The sequence below is a fragment of the Octopus sinensis genome, linkage group LG18, assembly GCF_006345805.1.
Source record: "Octopus sinensis linkage group LG18, ASM634580v1, whole genome shotgun sequence".
Classification (NCBI taxonomy): domain Eukaryota; kingdom Metazoa; phylum Mollusca; class Cephalopoda; order Octopoda; family Octopodidae; genus Octopus; species Octopus sinensis.
Window position 1 is genome coordinate 34,969,736 of NC_043014.1, and position 23,861 is coordinate 34,993,596.

At 36.5% G+C, this 23,861-nt stretch overlaps 1 protein-coding gene and 1 long non-coding RNA gene across 7 annotated transcripts in view; both read left to right on the top strand.

Annotated features, from left to right (window-relative positions):
* Window positions 1–18,937, top strand: part of LOC115221716 (POU domain protein 2-like) — a 190,684-nt gene extending 171,747 nt beyond the window's left edge. For all 6 annotated transcript variants that reach the window (XM_036510864.1, XM_036510866.1, XM_029791924.2 and 3 more), the window contains 4 exons: window positions 2,377–2,610; window positions 7,122–7,478; window positions 13,104–13,176; window positions 17,570–18,937. In XM_036510864.1, the coding sequence (XP_036366757.1) occupies window positions 2,377–2,610; window positions 7,122–7,478; window positions 13,104–13,176; window positions 17,570–18,552 (1,647 nt within the window). In that variant the 3' untranslated portion in view covers window positions 18,553–18,937. The remainder of the gene's footprint in view (window positions 1–2,376; window positions 2,611–7,121; window positions 7,479–13,103; window positions 13,177–17,569) is intronic.
* LOC118766977 overlaps window positions 1–23,861 on the top strand; it is a 389,104-nt gene that overhangs the window by 247,614 nt on the left and 117,629 nt on the right. The gene's annotated exons all lie outside the window — the stretch shown is intronic.

Below are 23,861 nucleotides of genomic sequence, written 5' to 3' on the forward strand. Positions count from 1 at the left end.
CAAAATTCATGTTCATATTTTTTAAGCATAAAACAGGCTATGACATAAAAACCATGTTTGTAATACTTGATATTTGGTAAGGTATGAAGTTTCTTTGCTTTCCTTAGGATTCATGTATTAGTAATTCTAAACTCTTTCCAGCAAGACATGTCACAATCCTCTGGACTGTGTTGCCAATTGTCTGCCATTTAATTCTAGTTATATGAAATAGTATGCAGCAATGAGCCAATAGAGGAATCATTTACATGGTGACTCAACAGCTAGATATAGTAGTATGTGATCTCTCTAAAGAAAGCTAACCAGAAGAGAATTAATGCATTCGAGCTTTGGTGTTGGAGAAGACTTTTATGGATTCCATGGACAGCAAGGCTCACCAATGGAGAAGTTCTTAAGCAGATCAGGCCAAAAATGTCGCTAGAAGCTAGGATCACCAAGCATAGATTGGCATATTTCGGTCATATTATGCGGGGAAAATCCCTGGAGAAGGACATCATGCTCGGAATGGTCAATGGCAAGAGAGGAAGAGGCCGACCAAGAACCCGCTGGCTTGACACCATCAAGAGTGATAACGGAATGGACATAGCCAATCTGAAAGAAGCGGCCCAGAATAGAACTGACTGGAGGACACTGATCTAACGAGTAACCGAGAGTCGACATTGACTAAGTGAATAGATAGATAGATAGATCTCTCTAAAATCACACCCTGTTTTATTTGATGATATAGTCCTGCATACTCTTAAAAAGACAGGATGTCCACAGCTAGAATGCATCTTATTAACAGATCCACTCAATGAAACTGGTGTGAGGTTAAACAACAACTACACAGTGTACTCAATCTTTAACTTTAGGACATTATATACATAGTTTTTTTTTTTTTCCAGGTTTTTTCAGTCTAATTCTTATTCTTTTGTTAAAATAAATATAAATGATATTTGCTTTCCAACTACATGGTTTCGAGTTCAGTCCCACTGCATGGCACATTAGGCAAGTGACTTTAACTATAGCCTTGAGCTGACCAAAACCATGTGAGTGCATTTGGTAGATGGAAACTGAAAGAAGCCTGTTGCATGCACACACACAGACGTGCGTGTGTGTGTGTGTTCTTGTCTTGGAGCAATGTGATGATTCACAATTATCATGCTACGTAAATTATTGTTTTAAGGGTTGGTGACAGAAAGGGCATCTGCAAGCATGTGAAGTGGATGTTAAAAACAATGATGATATGATGCTAGAGTCACATCGTCATCATCATCATCATCAATTATTTTATCTCTCAAATGGTGATCTAAGGGCACCATTTGGGTGTTGTGTTATGTGATTAATATCTTAATTTTTTTTTTATATTAATTTTTTCTTAGTGTTTCAACATTTCAATGTATTGGCTAACTTAATCTCTTTAATATTTAATATTACTTAGGTGGTAAGTTAGCAGAAATGTAAGCATGTTGGACAGAATGTTTAGCAGTAGTTCATTTGTCTTTACATTCTGAGTTCAAATTATACTGAGGTCGATTTTACCTTTCGTCCTTCCCAGGTCGATGAAATAAGTACCAGTTGAGTACTGGGGTTGATGTAATTGACTTATCTCCTCTCCTGAAATTGCTGTCCTCCTGCCAAAATTTGAAATCAATATTCAATTTTATTAAAGCAGTGAGTTGGCAGACTCATTAGCACACCAAACAAAATGCATAGCAGCATTTTGTTTGTCATTAGGTTCTGAGTTCAAATTCTGCCAAGATCAACTTAGCTTTTCATCCCTTTCAGAGTTGATAAAATAAGCACCAGTTGAGCACTGGAGTCGATGTAATTGATTACGCCTGCCCCCGAAATTGCTGGTGTTGTGCCAAAATTTGAAACCAATATTTAATATTACTTGAAGATAGGTGCAGGAGTGGCTGTGTGGTAAGTAGCTTGCTTACCAACCACATGGTTCCAGGTTCAGTCCCACTGCGTGGCACCTTGGGCAAGTGTCTTCTACTTTAGCCTCAGGCCGACGAAAGCCTTGTGAGTGGATTTGGTTAGATGGAAACTGAAAGAAGCCCGTCGTATATATGTATATATATATATGTATATGTGTGTATGTGTGTATATGTTTGTGTGTCTGTGTTTGTCCCCCCCCCCCCACCAACATCGCTTGACAGCTGATGCTGGTGTGTTTTCGTCCCCGTAACTTAGCGGTTCCGGCAAAAGAGACCAGTAGAATAAGTACTAGGCATACAAAGAATAAGTCCTGGGGCCGATTTTCTCGAATAAAGGCGGTGCTCCAGCATGGTCACAGTCAAATGACTGAAACAGTAAAAGAAATAAAAGGGTAAAGACTATATTTCTTACAATCCTTCTTCATTTATATAACTGTTTACATTTTCTGTTGAACAGATTACACAGCAGCCACAGCCACAACGTGTGCAAGCAGCTCCAGTGCAAACTTCTCCAATTGTACCTAAAGCTCAAACGCAAGTTACGTATTCTACAGCTTCCACAGCACCTCAGGTTGTGACTACTACTCCTCCGCAGCAAACAACTCCATACCAAGGAATGCAGCAGTTCGTTCTGGTCAATCCTGCCCAGCTACCTTCAAGCTTACAACCACAATTCATTTTACAGAATTCGGTAACCTTATCAGAACTTTTACATTCTTATCTTTTATTTTTTTACTTGTTTCATACATTGGACTGCAGTCATGCTGGGTTCAGTCAAACAAATCAACCCCAGTACATGCACACAGAGTTTCTGTCTACCAAATTCACTCACAAGGCATTAGTTAGCTTGCAGTTATAATGCAAAATACTTAAGGCACCCCACAGTGGGACTGAACCTGAAAGTACATGGTTGCACAGTGAACTTCTTAACCACACAACTATGCCTGTAGCTCAGAAAAATGTTACCTCAAAACTAGAGCTAACAGTTATGGCTGTTTGTCCTTGAAACAGTTTCAAGTATATCTACCCATGTAGTTCCCATCAGGAGGGGTAAAATAGGTCTTAAATTAAGTCATTACTAGGGGTGATGAGCAGGCTTCCTATTGAAGCTTTATGTTGAGAAACAATGTTAGAAAACATCCTGTGTTTGAAGCCATATTTCAGTACCCATCATCATCATCATCATCGTTTAACGTCCGCTTTCCATGCTAGCATGGGTTGCACGATTTGACTGAGGACTGGTGAACCAGATGGCAGCACCAGGCTCCAATCTTGATCTGGCAGTGTTTCTACAGCTGGATGCCCTTCCTAACCCATATTTCTATATATTTCAGCCTCAATTATACTGGGGTTCTAAGTAAAAATCACATCTCATCAGCCAACTGAAATTGAAACTTTGCTATGTGGTAAGAAATTTGCTTCCCAACCACATGGTTCCAGGTTCAGTCCTACTGCATGGCACTTTGAGCAAGTGTCTTCTGCTATAGCCCTGAGCTGTTCAAAGCCTTGGAAGTGGATTTGGTAGATGAAAACTAACAGAAGCCTGTCATGTGTGTGTGTGTGTATATATATATATATATATATATATATATAATATATATATATATATATATATTATATATATATATATGTGTGTGTGTGTGTGTATATTTATATTTATGATCATCATCATTTAACGTCCATTTTTCATGCTGGCATGGGTTGGAATATATATATATATATATATATATCCACCATGATAGATCACTAGCCACTACACAGTTTTTATTTTCTCTCCTTGTTTCTTTCTGTATTTCTTTCTGTTGAAGAGCGTAGGCTTGAAACGTTAAAAGACTTCACTTCCTGAGTGTTATACTAATACATCTGTTTGCTGTCTACAACACCTGTCTTTGTCCTTTGTTTTTTTCTGAATTCTCCCCCTATATATATATATATATATATATATATATATATGAGAGAGAGAGAGCTAAGATTATTTGCCAACATAAGGTGCCAGTTCTACACAGAACTATGTTATTAGCTTTTAACCCCAGGAAAACATCTTTCTCAGGTGGTTATTGGCACACAACCTTTGTCTGATATATTGTGAGTAATATATCAAACACAGGTTGTGTGTTGATAATCAGCTGGGAAAGATGTTTTCCTGGGGTTAAAAGGTAATAACATAGTTCTGCATAGAACTGCCACCTTATGTTGACAATATAACTTTACTGTTCAGTAATGTTACGACTTAAATCTCATATAGAGATTTTAAAACTAGCCATATACATAAAATATTCATGGGTGTCTGATAATCGGTTACATAAAACTATCACAGTTTGTTGTTTTTCAGCTTCAGTAATACACACACACACACACTGATATTAGTGATTACATGGTTTTATTCGAAGTTTCTAGTCTACAATTTATAATTTTCGATCTTGTTCAGAGTTTTCAGCAATGTATGGTTAAGTTAGATATATCAGAAGGGCCATAACTCATTCTATACCAATCTTGATTGTTAGGAGGGAGTTATTTCCCTTGGTTTGGTTTAACCGACGAGCATAAGGGATATATTACATATGACTTGATTAGTGGTATAGGTGAATTTTAAGCTACTTGTTATCGCGTACTGAGTTTAGAACAGTTAATCGGTTGAAGTTACGAGTGTTAAAGAATTTATTGCTGTATATCATAGAAATTTACCACCTGAGTACATGTAAATAACTGCTGCTTAAGTGTAAGCAAGAAGTATCTCATATGGGATTAAAAGCGAGGAGAGACTAAAGTCTAATTGCACATGATAAATAGTTATGTATTAATCCTTCCAAGTAATTGGTAGTATAATCTTTCAGTTTTTCAACGAATATTTATCGAAGGGGTGACACTCGGCGAAAAACCTCTAAGCTGACATTTAAATAATCTAGAGTCATTGAGTTTCCTTGAGTATGAGGTTGTTTTCATTTATGCATAACTTGCAGGTTTTTGTTGCATTGTTTTGTGGCTACCATAGTTTAAGGATCATCGACTTGATGTTGAATGCAGTTGCATGTTCTTTCAAAGTTCAATTATAACTGGATAATTTTGTTGCCTCTCTCATCTGAAGGTAGAAGTGCGAAGTATTGTTTAAATTTTCTTCCCACCTTACTTACTTAGTGTTTACACATGCTACACAGATTTCCATCGTCTGTGATTAGATTGGCAATAATATCAAAGAAATTTACAGTATTTAAGTAAGTGGTTATAGCTATTTTTCAGACCAGAATATAGATGGTAGTTAGGTCTTTCCTAATTGCATCAGACATGTGTCTTTTAGCTTCTGCCATATAGCCAACATATCATTTTTATTGTAGTGAATAGGATAACATGTCTCTATTAAACTACTTAATACTGATATTGAATGAACTTGTGGAAGTCTGATTATATTAACTGAAGCAGAATGTTTGTTGAAGAGTAGGATTTTTCTTGTATACATGATGATATTGAAATCATTATTATCTATGTATCTTAATGAAAACTAGAGTATTGATGAATAGAGGTTTCAAGATTAGGGGATAAGATTTGACAATATAACATTATGTAAACTTGGTGTCATTTTGATTATTATTATTATTAAATCTGCTTAAGACTCCAGTACTGATATTTCTGTACTGGAGGTTGGTTAACTTCTTACATTTCCTTTTAATTATTGAATAAGATTTTCTTAATAATTAACCTGACCTTGGTTTTTGTGGGATTAATTATTGGAAACAAAATTCACTGTATGGCCCTTGAGTGTGATGTACATTTCTATTTAGCTAAACATTCTAATCAGTTGTCTAATTTAAGGTTATGAGCTATATTTTTGCTTCAGTATTTTTATTATTGCAAATCTGTGCTTAACCTTTTCCCATAGTTTTGATTAATGCTTTTATTTAGGAGTTGGTTAATGTTTCAAGCATCATTAAAAAACCTTTTTCTTTAATTTCTTAAAGTTTTAAGTAACAGATTCAAGTTTGTTTTTTAAAGTATTAGTTTACTTATGGAAATTTATGTGGGCTATCATATCTAAGAAGTCCTTGATTCTTGTGGGCAATTAAGTGTCTATACATCGTAGTAGTAGACAGGTGTGTCTATGATTTGAGTCTATGATCTATAATCTGAGTCACAGAAGAAAGCTTTCCTGTGCATACATTTGACTACTTCTGTTAACTTATCCAGGAAATTTTTCATATAGTGTATATTACATGAAGTAAGAATGTTCTTTGTGGAGTGGGTTTAGCTGTATAGATCAATACTTCATACTATAGATTTTGGTCTGCCATATAATATGCTGTAATATATCACAAATGATCAGATGTGATTTATAATAGGGAAGTGCAATGGACACCAACACAATATGCTTTACATATACAAGAAAAGGCATAAATAATGGTCTATACATATTTCTTTATTTGTGCATTTTTCACATACAGCTGTTTTTGATATGCATTACAGGTGTGTTTATGGTTCTATTTACTCATTTGGCCTCATTATTAAATACGTAAGACCCATAATGTGCAACTGAAGTGTTGAGACTGATCCTTTTAGTGGTGTAAAGCACTTGTGGAAGTGCCATGTAAAAGTACTCACGTGATGTCATGTAAAAGCGCCTGTGTGCTGCAACATTAAAGTGCCCATGCAGTGTCATGTAAAAGCACTCAGCACACTCTGTAAAGTGGTTGGTGTTAGGAAGGGCATTCAGCTATAGAAACCTATACCAAATCAGACTGGAGCTTAGTGTGGCTTGCCAGCTCTGGTCACACCATCCAACTCATGCCAGCATGGACAATGGATGTTAGATGATGATGATGATGTGTGTGCATGTATTTATTTCATCATCATCATCATCATCATCATCGTTTAACGTCTGTTTTCCGCGCTAGCATGGGTTGGACCGTTCGACCGGAGTCTGGGAAGCCAGGGGCTGCAGCAGGCTCCAGTCTGATCTGGCAGTGTTTCTACAGCTGGATGCCCTTCCTAACGGCAACCACTCCGCGAGTGTAGTGGGTGCTTTTTACGTGCCACCGGCACAGGTGCCAGGAGAGTCTGGCATCGGCCGGAGTCTGGCATCGGCCAGAGTCTGGCACCATATACATATATAGGTCTTCTGGATTCAGTGTTAAGGACTTACAAGAACAACATAGTTTTCTTTTCATTCCTTCCGCATTTATCTTTTGCTTTTTTTTTTTTCTCTCTCTTCAGGGAATTTCAATGATGACAGCAACTGCTCTTGCTGCAGCCCAACAGCAACAGCAACAACAGCAGCAAGCAGCTGCAGCAGTGGCTGCAGCAGCATCAGTTGTAACACAACCACCAGTGAATATAGTTGGTCAAAGTGGAGGACAGGTAGTGAGTAGTAGTACAGCAGTTCAACTAACAACAACACCACAGACAATTAGTACCCAATCAGTTCCTTCCATCACAACAACGGCCACAACACCGTCTACTGCTACTGTTAGTGCAATGTCAGCTGGTTCAACTGGAACTAACACTACAAATTTGACCTCATCAATCTTAGTGTCTTCCCCGTCACCATCACAAGTCCCCCTTCCAATCCAGGTAATTATCTTCATTACATGATGGCAAATTTTTGATTTCTAACATTGGCACAATGCCACAAAATTTTTTTGCGGGTTGGAAGTTATATTGATCCTAACATGTAATTGAGTGGTTGTATACTGTCAACTTAACGTGACAGTCCTGTATGGGAATTACACCACCACTGTTTAGCCCTAGGAAGCATCGAACACTTCCTGTCGGCTTTGACACATTTCCTGTGTCCTTATGTTTGTGAAGGGGAGGCAAGCACCCCCACCAGCCAAGATTCACACCTGAGGACATGCATGTTTCTGGGTCTTAACCCGTCATCAGCCCAGGATAGTGAGATCTGCTGACTGAGGTGCCCGTCCAGCCTTCACAAACATATATATTTACAGTGAAATCTATTCACTGATCACCGAACATGTAATTGGTTGTTTATCTATTGACTTCAGAGGAAGGAAAATGAAGTCAGTCTCTTTGAGATTTAAACTCGGAACATAAATGAGCTGCAACTGACTATTAGAAAGCCTTTTGCATGTCATTCTGTTGATGCCATCAACCTTATCAGCATTTAGTCAGGCATGCTACTGAACCTGTCAGTGTACTTGTAAGACATTATTGAACAAATAATGTTAAGCTCTCACACTCACAATGATTTTTGAATATCTTAGTAAACTCCTAATAAAATATTTATAAAAACTGGGGTGCACAGGATTAAAGCTAATCTGGCTGATCCCTCATTTTCTTTTCATGATGATATTGTGTATAGAGATGAGGTCTTTACATCTATTTATACATACAGTGTTGACTAAAATCTATAGATATATTCTGTTCTGTAGAATAATATAGAATTGAAATAGAACAATGCTGATGCTCCAGTAATTTATTAATTAAGCTATTTTCCAAGAATGTGTTATAAATACAAAATGCTCTAGCCAGTTTGTTTAAGCCCTTAGAAATAGAAGGTTTATAAGCAATATCTTTGTAGACAGTTAACTCATTTGACACCAATTTGACTGAGAATGCCCTTAGTATAGTGATATAAACTTCCCGTTTTAAAGTGAGCTAAATTAAAACCATCCATCAGAATTTCATATTAAGTTCCAAACACTAGCTTAATAATGACCAAGTTAATTTTCCAAATTATTCATTATTTTTTAAATGAATTGGAACAAAGGCACTGTATTTCAAGAATATAGTAACAAATAGGATGAATAGGGTACTAGGTCACTGATGAAACCTAAATTCAGGATTGAAACTTATCTGGCTTGTCCTTCTCTTTCCATCTGTGAAGATATTGTATGTACAGGATAGGTGTTTACATCTGTCTCTACATACAATTTTGGCTTAAATATACAAATATATTGTGTTGTACAGTATAAAAACAGACATTATTACCAGGAATATGGAGTAATCAAAAGCTAGAGGCTATAGATATATTGTTGGGACTGTAATATACGAATCACAGCTGAATTTACCAGCGCTGGCATCAGATCTCAGATAGAAGCAACTGAAGAAAGCTAAATACCAGGACTTGATTGATGAAGCTCTTGTTGAAGGATGACATGCAGCTTCATACCCTATTGAAGCTGACTGCCATAGTTAACCATCAAGATTAGTGTGCTTTTTCTAGCAGAAGATAGGTTTGGAACTCAGAAAACTGAAGAAAACCTCTTGAGTGCTAGTCATGGCAGCTGAGACCAGCTTCAGACGTTGTGGTTGGCAAGGGGCCACAGATGGAGCTCTTTGTAGATGAAGGTTAATTCAGTCCTCGTCTCACTCAAAGTAAACAGGCTAAAGGACAGAAGGTGTCTCAGGGTTATGATCCTGAGGTACCTTCCAAAGATACAGAAGGATTTCAAGTAGTGTGATAGTTTTAGTCACCATCCGGATAAGAGTGTGTAACACCTTTAATTAACTCCTGCAGTTTTTGCTTGGGGCTAAGCTTCTTTGTTTATTTCACTTGCAGTAGTAGAATTGGTAACATATGAAAGGGTTAATATTATAAAATAAAGGCTGTGGGCTGACAGAATCGGTGAAGCTTCATTAGAAAGTCTTTTAGTTATTTTGCTGCATCTTTTTACGTTATAAGTTCTACTCAGCCTTTCATTGGTGCAGGATTAAGAAAATAAAACTAGCCATGCACTAGTGTTGATGTAATTGACTATTTACATCCTCAAATTTGAGGATGTAAATAGTCAATTAAAAGTGAAGTATTTAGCAAAATTTGAAAATATTTTTAAAAAAACTGTTTAAAATTGTTTAAACAACTGTTTTGCAATGCTTATCACATACCGCCTGAAAAGATGCAAGCCATTCCTGGTCTTATTTATTTTACTATCACCAAACAAAAGAGGAAAGATTAATATACAAAAAAATTAATACATATTTAAAGGCTTTTTAAAAAAGAAAACTATGATATTCATTTCTAACATTGATAGGTCTAGCTGCTAAACATTCCATCACAATCATAATAGTAGCAATGTATGCAGGCCATAATTTTATAGCCTGCAATCTACAATCTACTGTTAAATATTCAGTCATTGACAAACATCTAACACAACGTGAAGACAGCAGAACCCATAATATAGTAGAACGCCACTAGAGAAATACTCTCTCTTTATGCAAACTGAACATAAGACTCTCTTGCAGAATTGCTAGCATGCCATGCAAAATGCTTAGTGGCATTTCATCTGTCTTTACTTTCTGAGTTCAAATTCTGCTGAGGTTGACTTTTCCTTTCATCCATTCGGTGTCAATAAATTAAGTACCAGTGAAACACTGGGATCAATGTAAATGACTAGTCCCCTTCCTGCCAAAATTTCAGGCCTTGAGCATTTAGTAGAAAGGATTATTTTTTGAGGTGGTGGACTGGCAGAATTGTTAGCACACTGGTAGCATTTTGTCTGCCTTCATGTTCTGAATTCAAATTCCACCAAAACAGACTTTGCTTTTCATTCTTTCCAGTTTATAAAATAAGTACCAGTTGAGTACTGGGGTCAATGTAATCGACTAGCCCCTTCCCCCAAAACTTCAGGCCTTGTGCTTATAGCAGAAATAATTGTTAATATTATTATTTTTGTACAAGACATGAAGGCAGCATGTTGGCAGAACGATTAGCACACTAGAAAAAAGTGCTTTGTAGTGTTTCATTCATTCTGAGTTCAAATTCTTCCAAAGTTGACTTTGCCTTTCCTCCTTTTAGGGTCAGTAAAACATCAACTCCAGTCATGAACTGGAGTTGATGTAATTGACTTTTCCTTCCCCTAAAAAACTGCTGACCTTGTGCCAAAATTTGAAACCATTATTATTCAAGACATGTACGAAGGTGTTTGAGTGACCAAAACAGAGTGCTGCATTTATAATAATAATAATAATGAAATTGTTGTATACAGTACTCAGGTGCACCACAACTTGTCAAAAGTGCATATAAAGCATATGCAGTAATGTACAAATGTCTGGAAAGTGAACAGTGTATGAGTCAGATACATGCTTGCATGTGTATGGAGGGGAGAAAATCAGGTGTAGTGTTGGCGAATCACAGGAAGCATGGAAGTTTTGAAGGATGCAGTGCTCTGACAACTAACAACTGATGCCGGCAGTTTGTTCCATACTTCAGCAATTCTTAGCGTGAAAAAATGTTTCCAAAAGTCATGGGAGCTGTGCTGTTGTCTGACTGTAAACATGTCCACGGGTGTTAGACAGGTGGAGTTTGTAAAGGTGCTCAGAGTTATTGTTTGTAAGATGGTTAAAAATTTTATGGGTGTCTGCCAAGTCAGCTGCCAGACGTCGGAGTTTCAATGTATCCATGCCCAGGGAAGTAAGGTGTTCAGAATATGGCAAATGCCTGATGGAGGGTATTCTTTTGGTTGCACGTAGCTGAACGGTTTCCAGACGATTAATATCCTGGACAAGATAAGGGTTCCAGACGGGTGATGCAAATTCCAGGTGAGGTCGCACCATAGCTATATAAAGCTGCAGACTTATACTAATGTTGCTTTACATTTTGAGTTAAAATCCTGCTGAAATTATCTTTTATTTCCTGGGTTGGTGGAAGGAGAATGAGTTAAATTGTACTGGGATCAATTCAGATATTCATATCCTACTTAGACTAATTTATAGTCATGACCTGTCAAAATTATCAATCCAGAAATCACTTCTAATGTTATAAGAACAATCCATTGTTCAGACCTAAAATTATGCAGCAATGTGAAAACTTAAATGTTCTTATTTATCCTCAGTTAAATGTGAATGTACTGTTAGAACAAACTATACTGCGGAAGTTACAATGGGAGAGACTCTCATATTGGCTTTTGGTGCAAAATGTACTCTTGCTTATGAGAGTTTCTCTCATGGTAACTACTGCAATATAGTTTGTTCTATCAAAACATCCATGTTTAAGCGGGGTTAAATTTTACCTCTTGGTTAAAATCAATACTCGCTTTGTTGCTAATAGATATTTTAAAAAATGTTCTTGTTCAATGAATACTCATGAAGCTTATTTCATATTCTTAGCAATTGGTTCAAGTATTGCTTTACATAGTGAATGTATACCCTTATTGGTTTCTTGCTGAAAGATTTGTTTTAGTTTTCCAGAGTTTTGCCATGGCAATCCAGGGATCTTTTCCTTTTGAACGGCAGTTTTCAACACAATTTCTAGTTAACTAAACACTTTTAAACTTCATATACTGATAGAATGTGTTTATAAAACATAATTTTTTCTTGGCTTTATTTAGAAAATTCTATATGTTGTAAGATATTTCGACTTTAATTTCAAGCATTTCGGCAATTTTAACCAATCAAATACGTCCATTTAGGTAAACAACATTCCGTGCTGTATGAATATGTCCCTCCTTTAAGAAACAGATTGGCTTTATTTACATTTGCGAAGAAAAAAAGATACCCTTCCTCCACCCCTAACCCTAACTCTAACTAACCCTAACCCTATAACAGATTGAAATGCAATAGATCGATACTAGGGTTATAATTATGGGTGACAATTTCATACAACACCGCTATGGAAAATGGGATTTTTTTCTAGCGGTGTCAAATGAAAATGTCACCCATAATTATAACCCCAGTATCGATCTATTGCATTTCAATCTGTTTTAGGGTTAGGGGTGGAGGAAGGGTATCTTTTTTTCTTCACAAATGTAAATAAACCCAATCTGTTTCTTAAAGGAGGGACATATTCATACAGCACGGAATGTTGTTTACCTAAATGGACGTATTTGATTGGTTAAAATTGCCGAAATGCTCGAAATTAAAGTCGAAATATCTTACAAACTATAGAATTTTCTCAATAAAGCCAAGAAAAAATGTTGTTTTATAAACACATTCTACCAGTATATGAAGTTTAAAAGTGTTTAGTTAACTAGAAATTGTGTTGAAAACTGCCGTTCAAAAGGAAAAGATCCCAATCCAGTTATAATAGCTACATCCTAGAAGAGCCTTTGTAGCAATTCAAAAATACATATGCTGTTATATTCGCTTATGTTTGTAATTCTGTTGGAGCATTATATACTAAAAAGTATTTAAAGATTTTATTGACTTGGTCACCAACACTATTCCAGTTGCCAGACATGTAGGGATCCAGCTACATTTTTCTTTTCTTTTTTTTTTTTATTCCTTTTAATCTTGTAGTCTGAAGAAAGCATCGACTTAGAAGAACTGGAGCAATTTGCAAAGACATTCAAACGTCGACGAATAGAACTTGGTAAGTATGTGATTGCTTACTTTTTTACTTGTTTCAGCCACTTGACTGCGGCCATGCTGGAGCAACGCCTTTTTTTCTTTTAATCGAGCAACTCGACCCCGGGACTTATTCTTTTGTAAGCCCAGTACTTATTTTATCGGTCTCTTTTGCCGAGCTGCTAAGTAACGGGGACATAAACACACCAGCATCGGTTGTCAAGCAATGCTAGGGGGACAAACTCAGACACACAAACACACATACACACATACACACATACACATATATATATATATATATATATATATATATAATATATATATATATATATACATATATACGACGGGCTTCTTTCAGTTTCCGTCTACCAAATCCACTCACAAGGCTTTGGTCGGCCCGAGGCTATAGTAGAAGACATTTGCCCAAGGTGCCACGCAGTGGGACTGAACCCGGAACCATGTGGTTGGTAAACAAGCTACTTACCACACAGCCACTCCTGTGCTTGTTAACATTTTGATGGAGTTTTGTGGAGGACTCATCTTTATACTTTCTGAATACCATTTCACATTTCTGTTGTTTCTTGGTTATTTTCTGGGAAGAATATCAATTAAATGTCCTCTTTAGCTTGTGTTTTAATTTTTGTTACACAAACTCTAACTGCTGCTTACTTAGTGGAAGTACATGGTTCCAGGTTCAGTCCCACTGCATGGCACCTTGAGTAAGTAACTTCTACTATAGCCCCAGGCCAAACAGAGCCTTTTGAGTAGATTCAGTAGATGAAAACTGAAAGAAGCTTGCTGTGTGTGTGTGTGTGTGTGTGTATATGTATGTATGTGTGTATGGGTGTGTATCTATCTGTCTGTCTACCCATCCTTCTTTCTTTCTTTCTTTCTTTCTTTCTTTCTTTCCATACGTGCTTACATATGAGTGTTTGTGTCTCCTTGGCTTGATATTGTGTGATAGTTATAAAATGAATGTCGCTGTCCTACAAGCAATTTCATTCATTTCCAGTATTCCACAAGAACATGCCTGGCCATGGGGATATATTACCCTACTTGCAGATAGGTGAGAGTTGCAACAAGAAGAGCATCTGGCCAGAGAAAATCTGCATCAATAAACTCCATCCAACCCATACAAGCATGGAAAAATGGACATTAAAATAATGATTATGATGATAATCCAGTCAAGGATTGCCATTAGATTTCACTAACATTATCCTGTACAACTTTAAGTAATATTAGCTAGGAAAAGTACTTCTCTAACTCACCAATGCTACATTCTTTGACCCCAGAAGAGGAGGAGGGGACCCAAATTTATACCAATATATACTTTGATTTTTTGGACATCCAGAAATATATATTTTAATTTTACCTGGTATAATTTCTCAGATTGATTCTCACTATTTATTAAAAAAGCAAGAAACAAAAAAAAAAACATGTAGTAGACCCAGAATAATTAATGCTACACTATCCATTGACCTGTTAGGATTTATTGTATGAGTATATATATATATATATTATATATATATATATATATATATATACATACACTTGGTGTAGACATTGATACATGAGCTTACTTTATAGTTGCTACAATATTATTTCTTTATTACCCACAAGGGGCTAAACACAGAGGGGACAAATAAGGATAGATAAACGGATTAAGTCGATTGTATTGACCACAGTGTGTAACTGGTACTTATTTAATCAATCCTGAAAGGATGAAAGGCAAAGTCGACCTCGGCGGAATTTGAACTCAGAACATAGCAGCAGACGAAATACCGCTTAGCATTTCGCCCGGCATGCTAACGATTCTGCCAGCTCGCCGCCTTATAGTTGCTACAATATGTGATCCCAACAGGAATTAAAGTATTCAGAGAGTCAATTCAACTTCAGCTTAAGTCTATAGGATACGTCATATTTGAGGAAAACTAGATGGTAAAGAATGGACTCTAATTTTATATATTACAATGGGTTCAAAGAGAAATATCTTAGATAACTTAGTTGATCTTCTGTGGTGTCATTGAGCAGGTCTAGCTAAACCTTAGTCTGTGACAATAATTGTAATATGTGCTGCCTTACAAGTCTGGTCATATTTGGTCTGTAATAAGACAGAGACACTAGGTATCATTGGCGTCGGCGTCATTTAGGATCTGTTTTCCATGCTGGCATGGATTAGATGATTTGACTGGAACTAGTAAGCCAGAGCTGCACCAGACTCCAGTCTGTTTTGCCTTGGATTCTACGGCTGGATGCCTTTCCTAATGCCAACCACTCCACAGAGTGTACCAGGTGCTTTTTGTATGTCACATTAAAGGCACCCATACTGGTGACAAGTAAAAGACACTCAGTACATTCTGTGAAGTGGTTGGCGTTAGGAAAGACATCCAGCCATAGAAGCCATGCCAAATCAGACTGGAGCCTGGTGCAGCTCTCCAACTTACCAGTTCCAGTCAAACTGTCTAACTCATGGCAGCATGGGAAATGGACATTAAAGGATGATGATGATGATGATGAGTATTGTGTTTCTGTCTTTTGTTGTACTTCTTTCTTTGCTGGTATATATATCATCATCATCATCATCATCATCGTTTAACGTCCGTTTTCCGCGCTAGCACGGGTTGGACGGTTTCGACCGGGGTCTGGGGAGCTAGGGACTGCCCCAGGCTCCAGTCTAGTCTGGCAGAGTTTCTACAGCTGGATGCCCTTCCTAACGCCAACCACTCCGCGAGTGTAGTGGGTGTTTTTTACGTGCCACCTGCACAGGTGCCAGAGGGGTCTGGCATCGGCCACGTTCGGATGGTGCTTTTTTTATGTGGTGGGGGGGTACAGAAATATAGGGGAGCACCAGTGGGGAGGGGTGGTTCAGAGAAATGATGACAGGTTCTAGGCAAGTAGAACGTAGGATATCAAGAGAGGGGTAATGCATGGTGAAATAGCGTATTGAAGAGGGGGGTTCGAAGAGTAGACACCTATTATGGTGGTGGGAGAAGCGACATCCGGTATGGATGGAGCAAAAATATAGAGATATCTGGTATTGGTGGTGGGGGTGGGCAGGGCGGGTGCACCGCGAATACACGATGGTTGATGAATACACGAGAGGCGAGATGGGTAATGGATAAATTAGTTAAAATAATTAGATAGATATAGAAATTAGTTAAAAATAGTTAGATAGATAAGAAAGCATGTATGATTGATGGGGAAGTGAAAATAAATAAATAAGCATTCAACTTATCTGCTAGATGAATGAATGAATGAAAGAGCAGAAGTTTGGGGCTGCGTTTTTTAAGTAAAGATTGTCCGGAAGAAGAAGGCGCGAATACACGATGGTTGATGAATACACGAGAGGCGAGATGGATAATGGATAAATTAGTTAAAATAATTAGATAGATATAGAAATTAGTTAAAAATAGTTAGATAATAAGAAAGCATGTATGATTGTGAAAATAAATAAATAAGCATTCAACTTATCTGCTAGATGAATGAATGAATGAAAGATATATATATATATATATCACCGTGACTGAACAGGCCAACAGAAGAAAGAGTGAGAGAAAGATGTGGGGAAAGAGTACAGCAGGGATTGTCACCATCCCCTGCCGGAGCCTCGTGGAGCTTTAGGTGTTTTTTTCAATAAACACTCACAATGCCCAGTCTGGGAATTGAAACCACGATCCTACGACTGTGAGTCCGCTGCCCTAACCATTGCGCCTCCTCCCCCATATATATATATATATATATATATAAATAACGAAGACTGCAAGTTAGCTTAATTATACATCTTTGCTTTGCTGGATAACCATTTTGGTTGTGATGGTGATGATGGTAATAATGGTTTTGGTGATTTTAATGGTTGTGGTGGTTGTAGTTCTAGTGCTGGTAGTAATAGTTATAATTTTAGTGTTTACAGTAATAGTAGTTTTAGTGGTAATGGTGGTTGTCATAGTAATAATTTTAGAGGTGATGATAGCAGAAGTTGTAGTACTGGCAGTCTAACAACAATAATTGTTCATCTAGCCATGAGGACAAAAATCTGTAGATAAAGTGTATTGATTCTCATAAGTGCAGGTATGGCTGTGAGATTAAGAATCCTGCTTTGTGACCATGTGGCTTCAAGTTCAGTCCCACTGTGCAGCACCTTAGGCATGTGTCTTTTACTTTAGCTCCAGACCAACCAATGAGTTTTGTTGATGGAAAATCTGTAGAGGTCCATTGTAGAATAAGTTCTAGATTTAAAAAAGAAAATGGAAAGTATTGAGGTCAATTTGCCACTAATATAGATGTTAAAATTCCGTTTGAAGTTTTGTATTTGTGTATTTTCCTTTGTGTGTGTGTGCATAGCAAGTCATTCTATGTGAACTTATTTTAAAGTTGATATTTTTTCTTCAAATCTCATTCATTTAAACTTCTTCTTTTAGGTTTCACGCAAGGAGATGTTGGCTTAGCGATGGGCAAATTATATGGACATGATTTTAGCCAAACTACAATATCCCGTTTTGAAGCTCTTAACCTCAGTTTTAAAAATATGTGCAAACTAAAGCCCCTTCTGCAGAAATGGTTAGCAGATGCTGATTCTATATCTTCAAATCCTTCTTCTGTTCCGGGTTCTCCTGTTACGGCAGAATCCATTGGTCGCCGGCGCAAGAAGCGGACCAGCATAGAGTCATCAATTCGTGTAGCATTGGAGAAGAGTTTTATCCAGAACCCCAAACCATCTTCGGAAGAGATCTCAATGCTGGCTGACAACCTCACAATGGAGAAGGAAGTTGTTCGTGTCTGGTTCTGCAATCGGCGTCAAAAAGAGAAGAGGATAAATCCACCCAGCTCACTGACTGGGCCGCAACTGCAAATTGTGCACAATTTAACAAATGCTGACCGTAACATTGTCAGTGCAGTCCAACCACCCATGACCTCTGCCCAAATTATGAATAGTGTACTCTCTAATGTGACAGCAGCAGCCAATGGTCGCACCGCTACAACTACTACAACTGCTACTACCACTACTACAGGCAGAGAATATGTGACTACTGCCAATAACACCACTATTACAACTACTTCCAACAATGCTGTTGTTAATAATAGTACAGCAATGACGTCACTAGTAACATCAATCCCAACACTAACTGTAAGTACCCCACTGAACATGAGCACAGGGACAAACCTGGTGCTTGCTGCCAGTCACACTGAACGAAATTCCTCATCAGTCAGTGAAGCTGGTACACACATCACCACTACCTCACCTTCATCATCCACACAATCACCATCTTTTACCATAGCTACCACTGCCACTTCATCTTCTGGACTAACGCTTTCTCTTGGCACACAGTCGTCAGCTTCATGTAATCCGAACCACGTTTCTATAGCAACAAGCTTAGACAGTCACTCGAGTGAAGTGTCATAGCCAAGCTCTGCCTTGTACTTGACTTGAGCAACACTCACTAATGAGAGTGTTTTATAATATTGTTTGTCTGCCAGTGTGGAAGTTTTTCTTTTTTTTTTTTCTGTATTGATGCATGTCTGAGCATTGGTGTAAATGTGAATGCTGCCACATTCTGTGTGCAACCTTGTCTACCTCTTAACTACTTAACCACAAATTTGAACTATTAGCTGTTGCTATACACATAGCACAGCTCAACAGTGCAGTACTCTATCTTATTACAACAATACAATACAGTACAGGTTTTCACATTATTTCAACACATGTAATATATATATATATATATATAATTTAAAAATAGGATAAATTCTTCATAAGAAATTATCAAGTAGTTAGCGTGAAAAACCTCATAAGAGAAAAAATCTGTAAATTTTTTCCACTTGAATATATTTATTTATATTATATAGAGGGCATTATTACACATAAATGCTGCACGCTAGGAGGGACTCTTAAAGTCAAAACTACCAAAATAAACATATCGTACCGAATGTAAGTCTCGAAGCAAGTCATTTAAAAACAGAATTCTGTTTTTAAATGACTTGTATTTGGTACAATATGTTTATTTTGGTAGTTTTGACTTTATGTGTAATAATGCCCTCTATATAATATATATATATATATATATATATATATATATATATAATATATATATATATAATTTAAAAATAGGATAAATTCTTCATAAGAAATTATCAAGTAGTTAGCGTGAAAAACCTCATAAGAGAAAAAATCTGTAAATTTTTTCCACTTGAATATATTTATTTATATTATATAGAGGGCATTATTACACATAAATGCTGCACGCTAGGAGGGACTCTTAAAGTCAAAACTACCAAAATAAACATATCGTACCGAATGTAAGTCTCGAAGCAAGTCATTTAAAAACAGAATTCTGTTTTTAAATGACTTGTATTTGGTACAATATGTTTATTTTGGTAGTTTTGACTTTATGTGTAATAATGCCCTCTATATAATATATATATATATATATATATATATATTATATATATATATATATATATATATATATACATGCACATATACATAAACATGTGCATGTTTATAAGCACACACATACAAACAAGAAAAAGTTATTCAGTATCTAGTTAATAATAATAATAATAATAATAATAATGATGATGATGATGATGATAACAATAACAACAACAAATAAAACAAATTTTTACCTTTGTTTACTCCAAGTTTCCCATTACCTCTTATTTAAAGCAACTGATATCTTTATACGAAATTTACAGGCTGATGTGGTCAAGAAAGTATTAGTCAAAATAGAATTTATAAATACTAAGATACAAACGTATATATATGTTAGTTGAACAAGCTATTTATATATATATATATATATATATATACTAGCAGCATAGCCCGGCGTTGCCCGGGTATGTAAGAAACTTTGTCGATACACTTAAGTAGGCAGAGTGAGATAAAGAGAATGAAAGAGAGCAGGACTGGGGGAAAGAAACAGGAAGTGGAGAAATAAAAGAAGAAAATTGTAACAGTAAGAAAATAATGGCTTGTAGGCTTGGTGGCTGTGTGGTAAGCAGTTTGCTTCCAAGCCAGATGGTTCCTGGTTCAGTCTCACTGCATAGCACTTTTGGCAAGTGTCTTCTACTATTGTCATAAACCGGCCAAATCCTTGTGAGTAGATTTGGTGCACCGAAACTAAAAGAAACCCATCATGTATTGACATATATATATATATATATATATATATATATATATAAAATCAAATTCGATGACTGGCGTCCGTGCTAACGGGGTGCATAGAGCACCATACGAGTGTGATCATTGACAGAGCGGCTAACCAGCTTCCGTGCCAGTGGCATTTAAAAGGCACCGTTCGAGCGTGATCGTTACCAGCATCGCCCTACTGGCACTTGAGCCCTGTGCTTGTAGGGTATTAAGAGCACCATCGGAGCGTGATCGTTGCCTGAGTGGCTATCTGGCCTCCGTGCCGGTGGCACATAAAAGACACCATTCAAGCGTGATCATTACCAGCATCACCTTACACGTGGTTGGCATTAGGAAGGGCATCAAGCTGTAGAAACTCTGCCAGATCAAGATTGAAGCCTGGTGCAGCCATCTGGTTCGCCAGCCCTCAGTCATTCTTCCAACCCATGCTAGCATGGGAAGCGGATGTTAAACGATGATAATGATGATATATATAAACAGGCTTCTTTCAGTTTCTGTCTCCCAGATCCATACACACATATATATTATATGTATGTGTTTGTGTTTCTTTCCCACCACTGCTTGACAACTGGTGTTTGTTTGTTTATGCCCATGTAACTTAGTGGTTCAGTAAAAAGACTTATAGAATATGTGCCAGACTTAAAAAACCAAAAAAAAAAAAAAGGAAACGAGTATTGGGGTCAATTTGTTTGGCAAAACCCTTCAAGACAGTGCCCCAGCATGGTTGCAGTCCAATGACCGAAACAAGTAAAAGATAAAAGTTAGGAAAGTGCAAGAGAAAAAGAGTGGGAGAGAGAAAGAGAAGATAGTAAGAAGTATGTATCATGGAGTATTAATATAATTGATACAGTAAGGTTATAAGTTAAGTTAATTTTTGGCTCATAAAGCAAAAAGCAAGGCCATGTAGGGGGACATGGAGTTATGTACAGGGAGGGTGTTCATGCAAAGAGTTCAGGCCATTTCTGGTTAAGAGAGACTTTGAACCGAGCGGTCGTCGGCATCTTCACTATCTCGTCCGGCAGCTTATTCCACGGATTCGCAACCCCGACAGAGAATTGTGGGTTGGTGGCATTTAATAGAGAAGAGCACAACATTGAGAAAGATGGTACTTGTGAAAGAGGGGAGGAGTTGAAAAACACTGAAGGAAAAATTGGGAAAGAGTGTGTGGAAATAGAAAGAAAATTCTATGGAAAGAAAGGAAATCTCAATTGAAGAGGAGGACGGAAAGGTCATAAAAAAGAGAAAGAGAGCATATTATTGTAGTACAGATGATTTGAGCTTCAGTAAATATCTACAAAAAATAAATTAAAATTAAATGAAAATATTTACAAGACTTAGAAGATAGTTTCAAGTCCTTTTCCCAATAATGAGAAAAAGACAAGGTTGCTGATGAGTTTACTATTTTTCAGTCTTATGCAAAATATCTTTAAATTTGTCAAAGATCTTTTACATTAGAGTGGAAACTATTTGTAAATGGTTATTAGTAAAATTGCCTTTTTCTCAGTATTAGAGAAAGAACTTGAAACTATCAACTGAACCTTGCTGGTATTTTTACTTAATTTTAATCTATTCTCTCCCATATTTATGTAAGCACTGATTTTTTGTACTGTAATTATATGCTCCTCAGAGTTTTACCATTTCTTTCTCTTTTCCATCTCCTATCCTGATCCTGTTCTATTATCATGATTGCCTTATTTTTCTGAAATCTCCTTTCTATTTCTACACTCCTTTCTCTCCACTACTCATTTTTTAATACTCTTCCTTTCTCTTTTGACATGCAATCTATAGTACAGTTTTCCTTGTTTTTAAGTTCCAGTCAAGTTTTTCTTTGCATTTTCTTTCTCCTATCCCTTTACTTACCTTTTAGTCCTTTCTGCTCTCCCAGTTTTTATTATCTCTCATTCTCTCTCTTACCCAATATATATATATATTATATTAAATTAGAGATAAAACCACTATTGGGCAAATCATACAATGAAAAACTTAAGCCAATACATAAGATAATTAATTTATATTATTTAAAATATATATCAAAATTATTAAAAAAAGATAATGAGTATATATATATATTCATTTTTTAAAAAAATGTCCTTTACTTACATATCTATATGTTAGCTGACCATCATATTTATATTTAAAATGTTAGCTCTTAGTATTTATATGCTTAATTTTGACAAAAATCTTTTTATTACCAAATCAACTATTTTTAATAAACAGTTACGTGGAACTTGGAGTGAACATTAGTGAAAATTACCGTTTTATTTGCTGCTTTAATACATTAACACAAACACAACAATGCTGCCTTAACAAAGTTAAAATCTTCATCATAGTGACCCTACATGCATCAATATCCAAATATAATTCTGACATGTTTAACAATCATGTAAACTAGAGCATATAATGGCATATCTACAAATACCAACAGTTGAAAATAATAATAATAATAATAATAATAATAATAATAATGATATTTTCTTTATTAGGTACAAGATAGGGGTTATAAAACCGAAAAAATTAATTAATTATAAAGTTAAGTATGAGCCGATTTCTTCCAGTCACCAAAATAAACTTCATGCCATTAACTTTGTATGACACCCTGGGGATCCTACAAGAAAATATCTCGGAGCAACACTGTCCATCAGGCATAACAAGGCTCATCCAATCAACATTAAAACCACATTATCAACTTGAACCTACTTGGCCAGATTCACTTTTTATAAAAACAAAAAAACTATTTTGAGAAAGTGACAATTTTTTTTTTTTTGTTACTCTCTTTTATTTCTTCAGATCTCTGAATTAGATGCCTTCCTGTATGAGTTCATACAGCTTTCCTGTGTAAAACAACTTCCTTTTGGTTGAGCCTGTAATTTACAGAAATGTCACTACAGATTAGGTAGTTGGTTTCATTTCAGTGATGAAATTGCTAACACAGTTTGAATACCAGCCACTGGAAGAGGGCAGTAAACAACACCATTTAGCATATTTACACCTCAGAGATCTACCCTATCTGATTTGTCACCATACCTTGCTTTTAGAGATTGTGCCACTCAGCAAAATATCATTGCTATTGTCTCTATCAGCCTAGTGACCTCTTAGCCTAAACTAAACAATTATCTTCAGCTATATTGAACATTTCTCTCATATCATCATCATTATTGTTTCCCCGCTCCCTTTTCTACAATCTTATGTAATGCAGTCGTTTGGGGTCAGAACTGTACTGCAAAGAACCTAAGTTCCTGATGGCACTTTAAGTATCAATTGCTCACTCTTGTGTCTATTGTCGACATCTACAAGCTGATAGAACCTCTCTATCTCATCATACCTATTCACCATTGATTGTTCCAGTGCTGCCATTAAGCCAAGTGTAATCTATTCTCCATAGGTATGGCATCATAACAGCAACTGGAACAGATGGGAGTTGTGGGTTTCTTTGGTTTTACATACACTTTTTCTTACAAGTGGTACTCTGAGTGTCATTACAACTGCATTTCCATAATTATAGGATCATCATCATCATTTAATGTCCGTGTTCCATGCTAGCATGGGTGGGACGAGGATAGTTT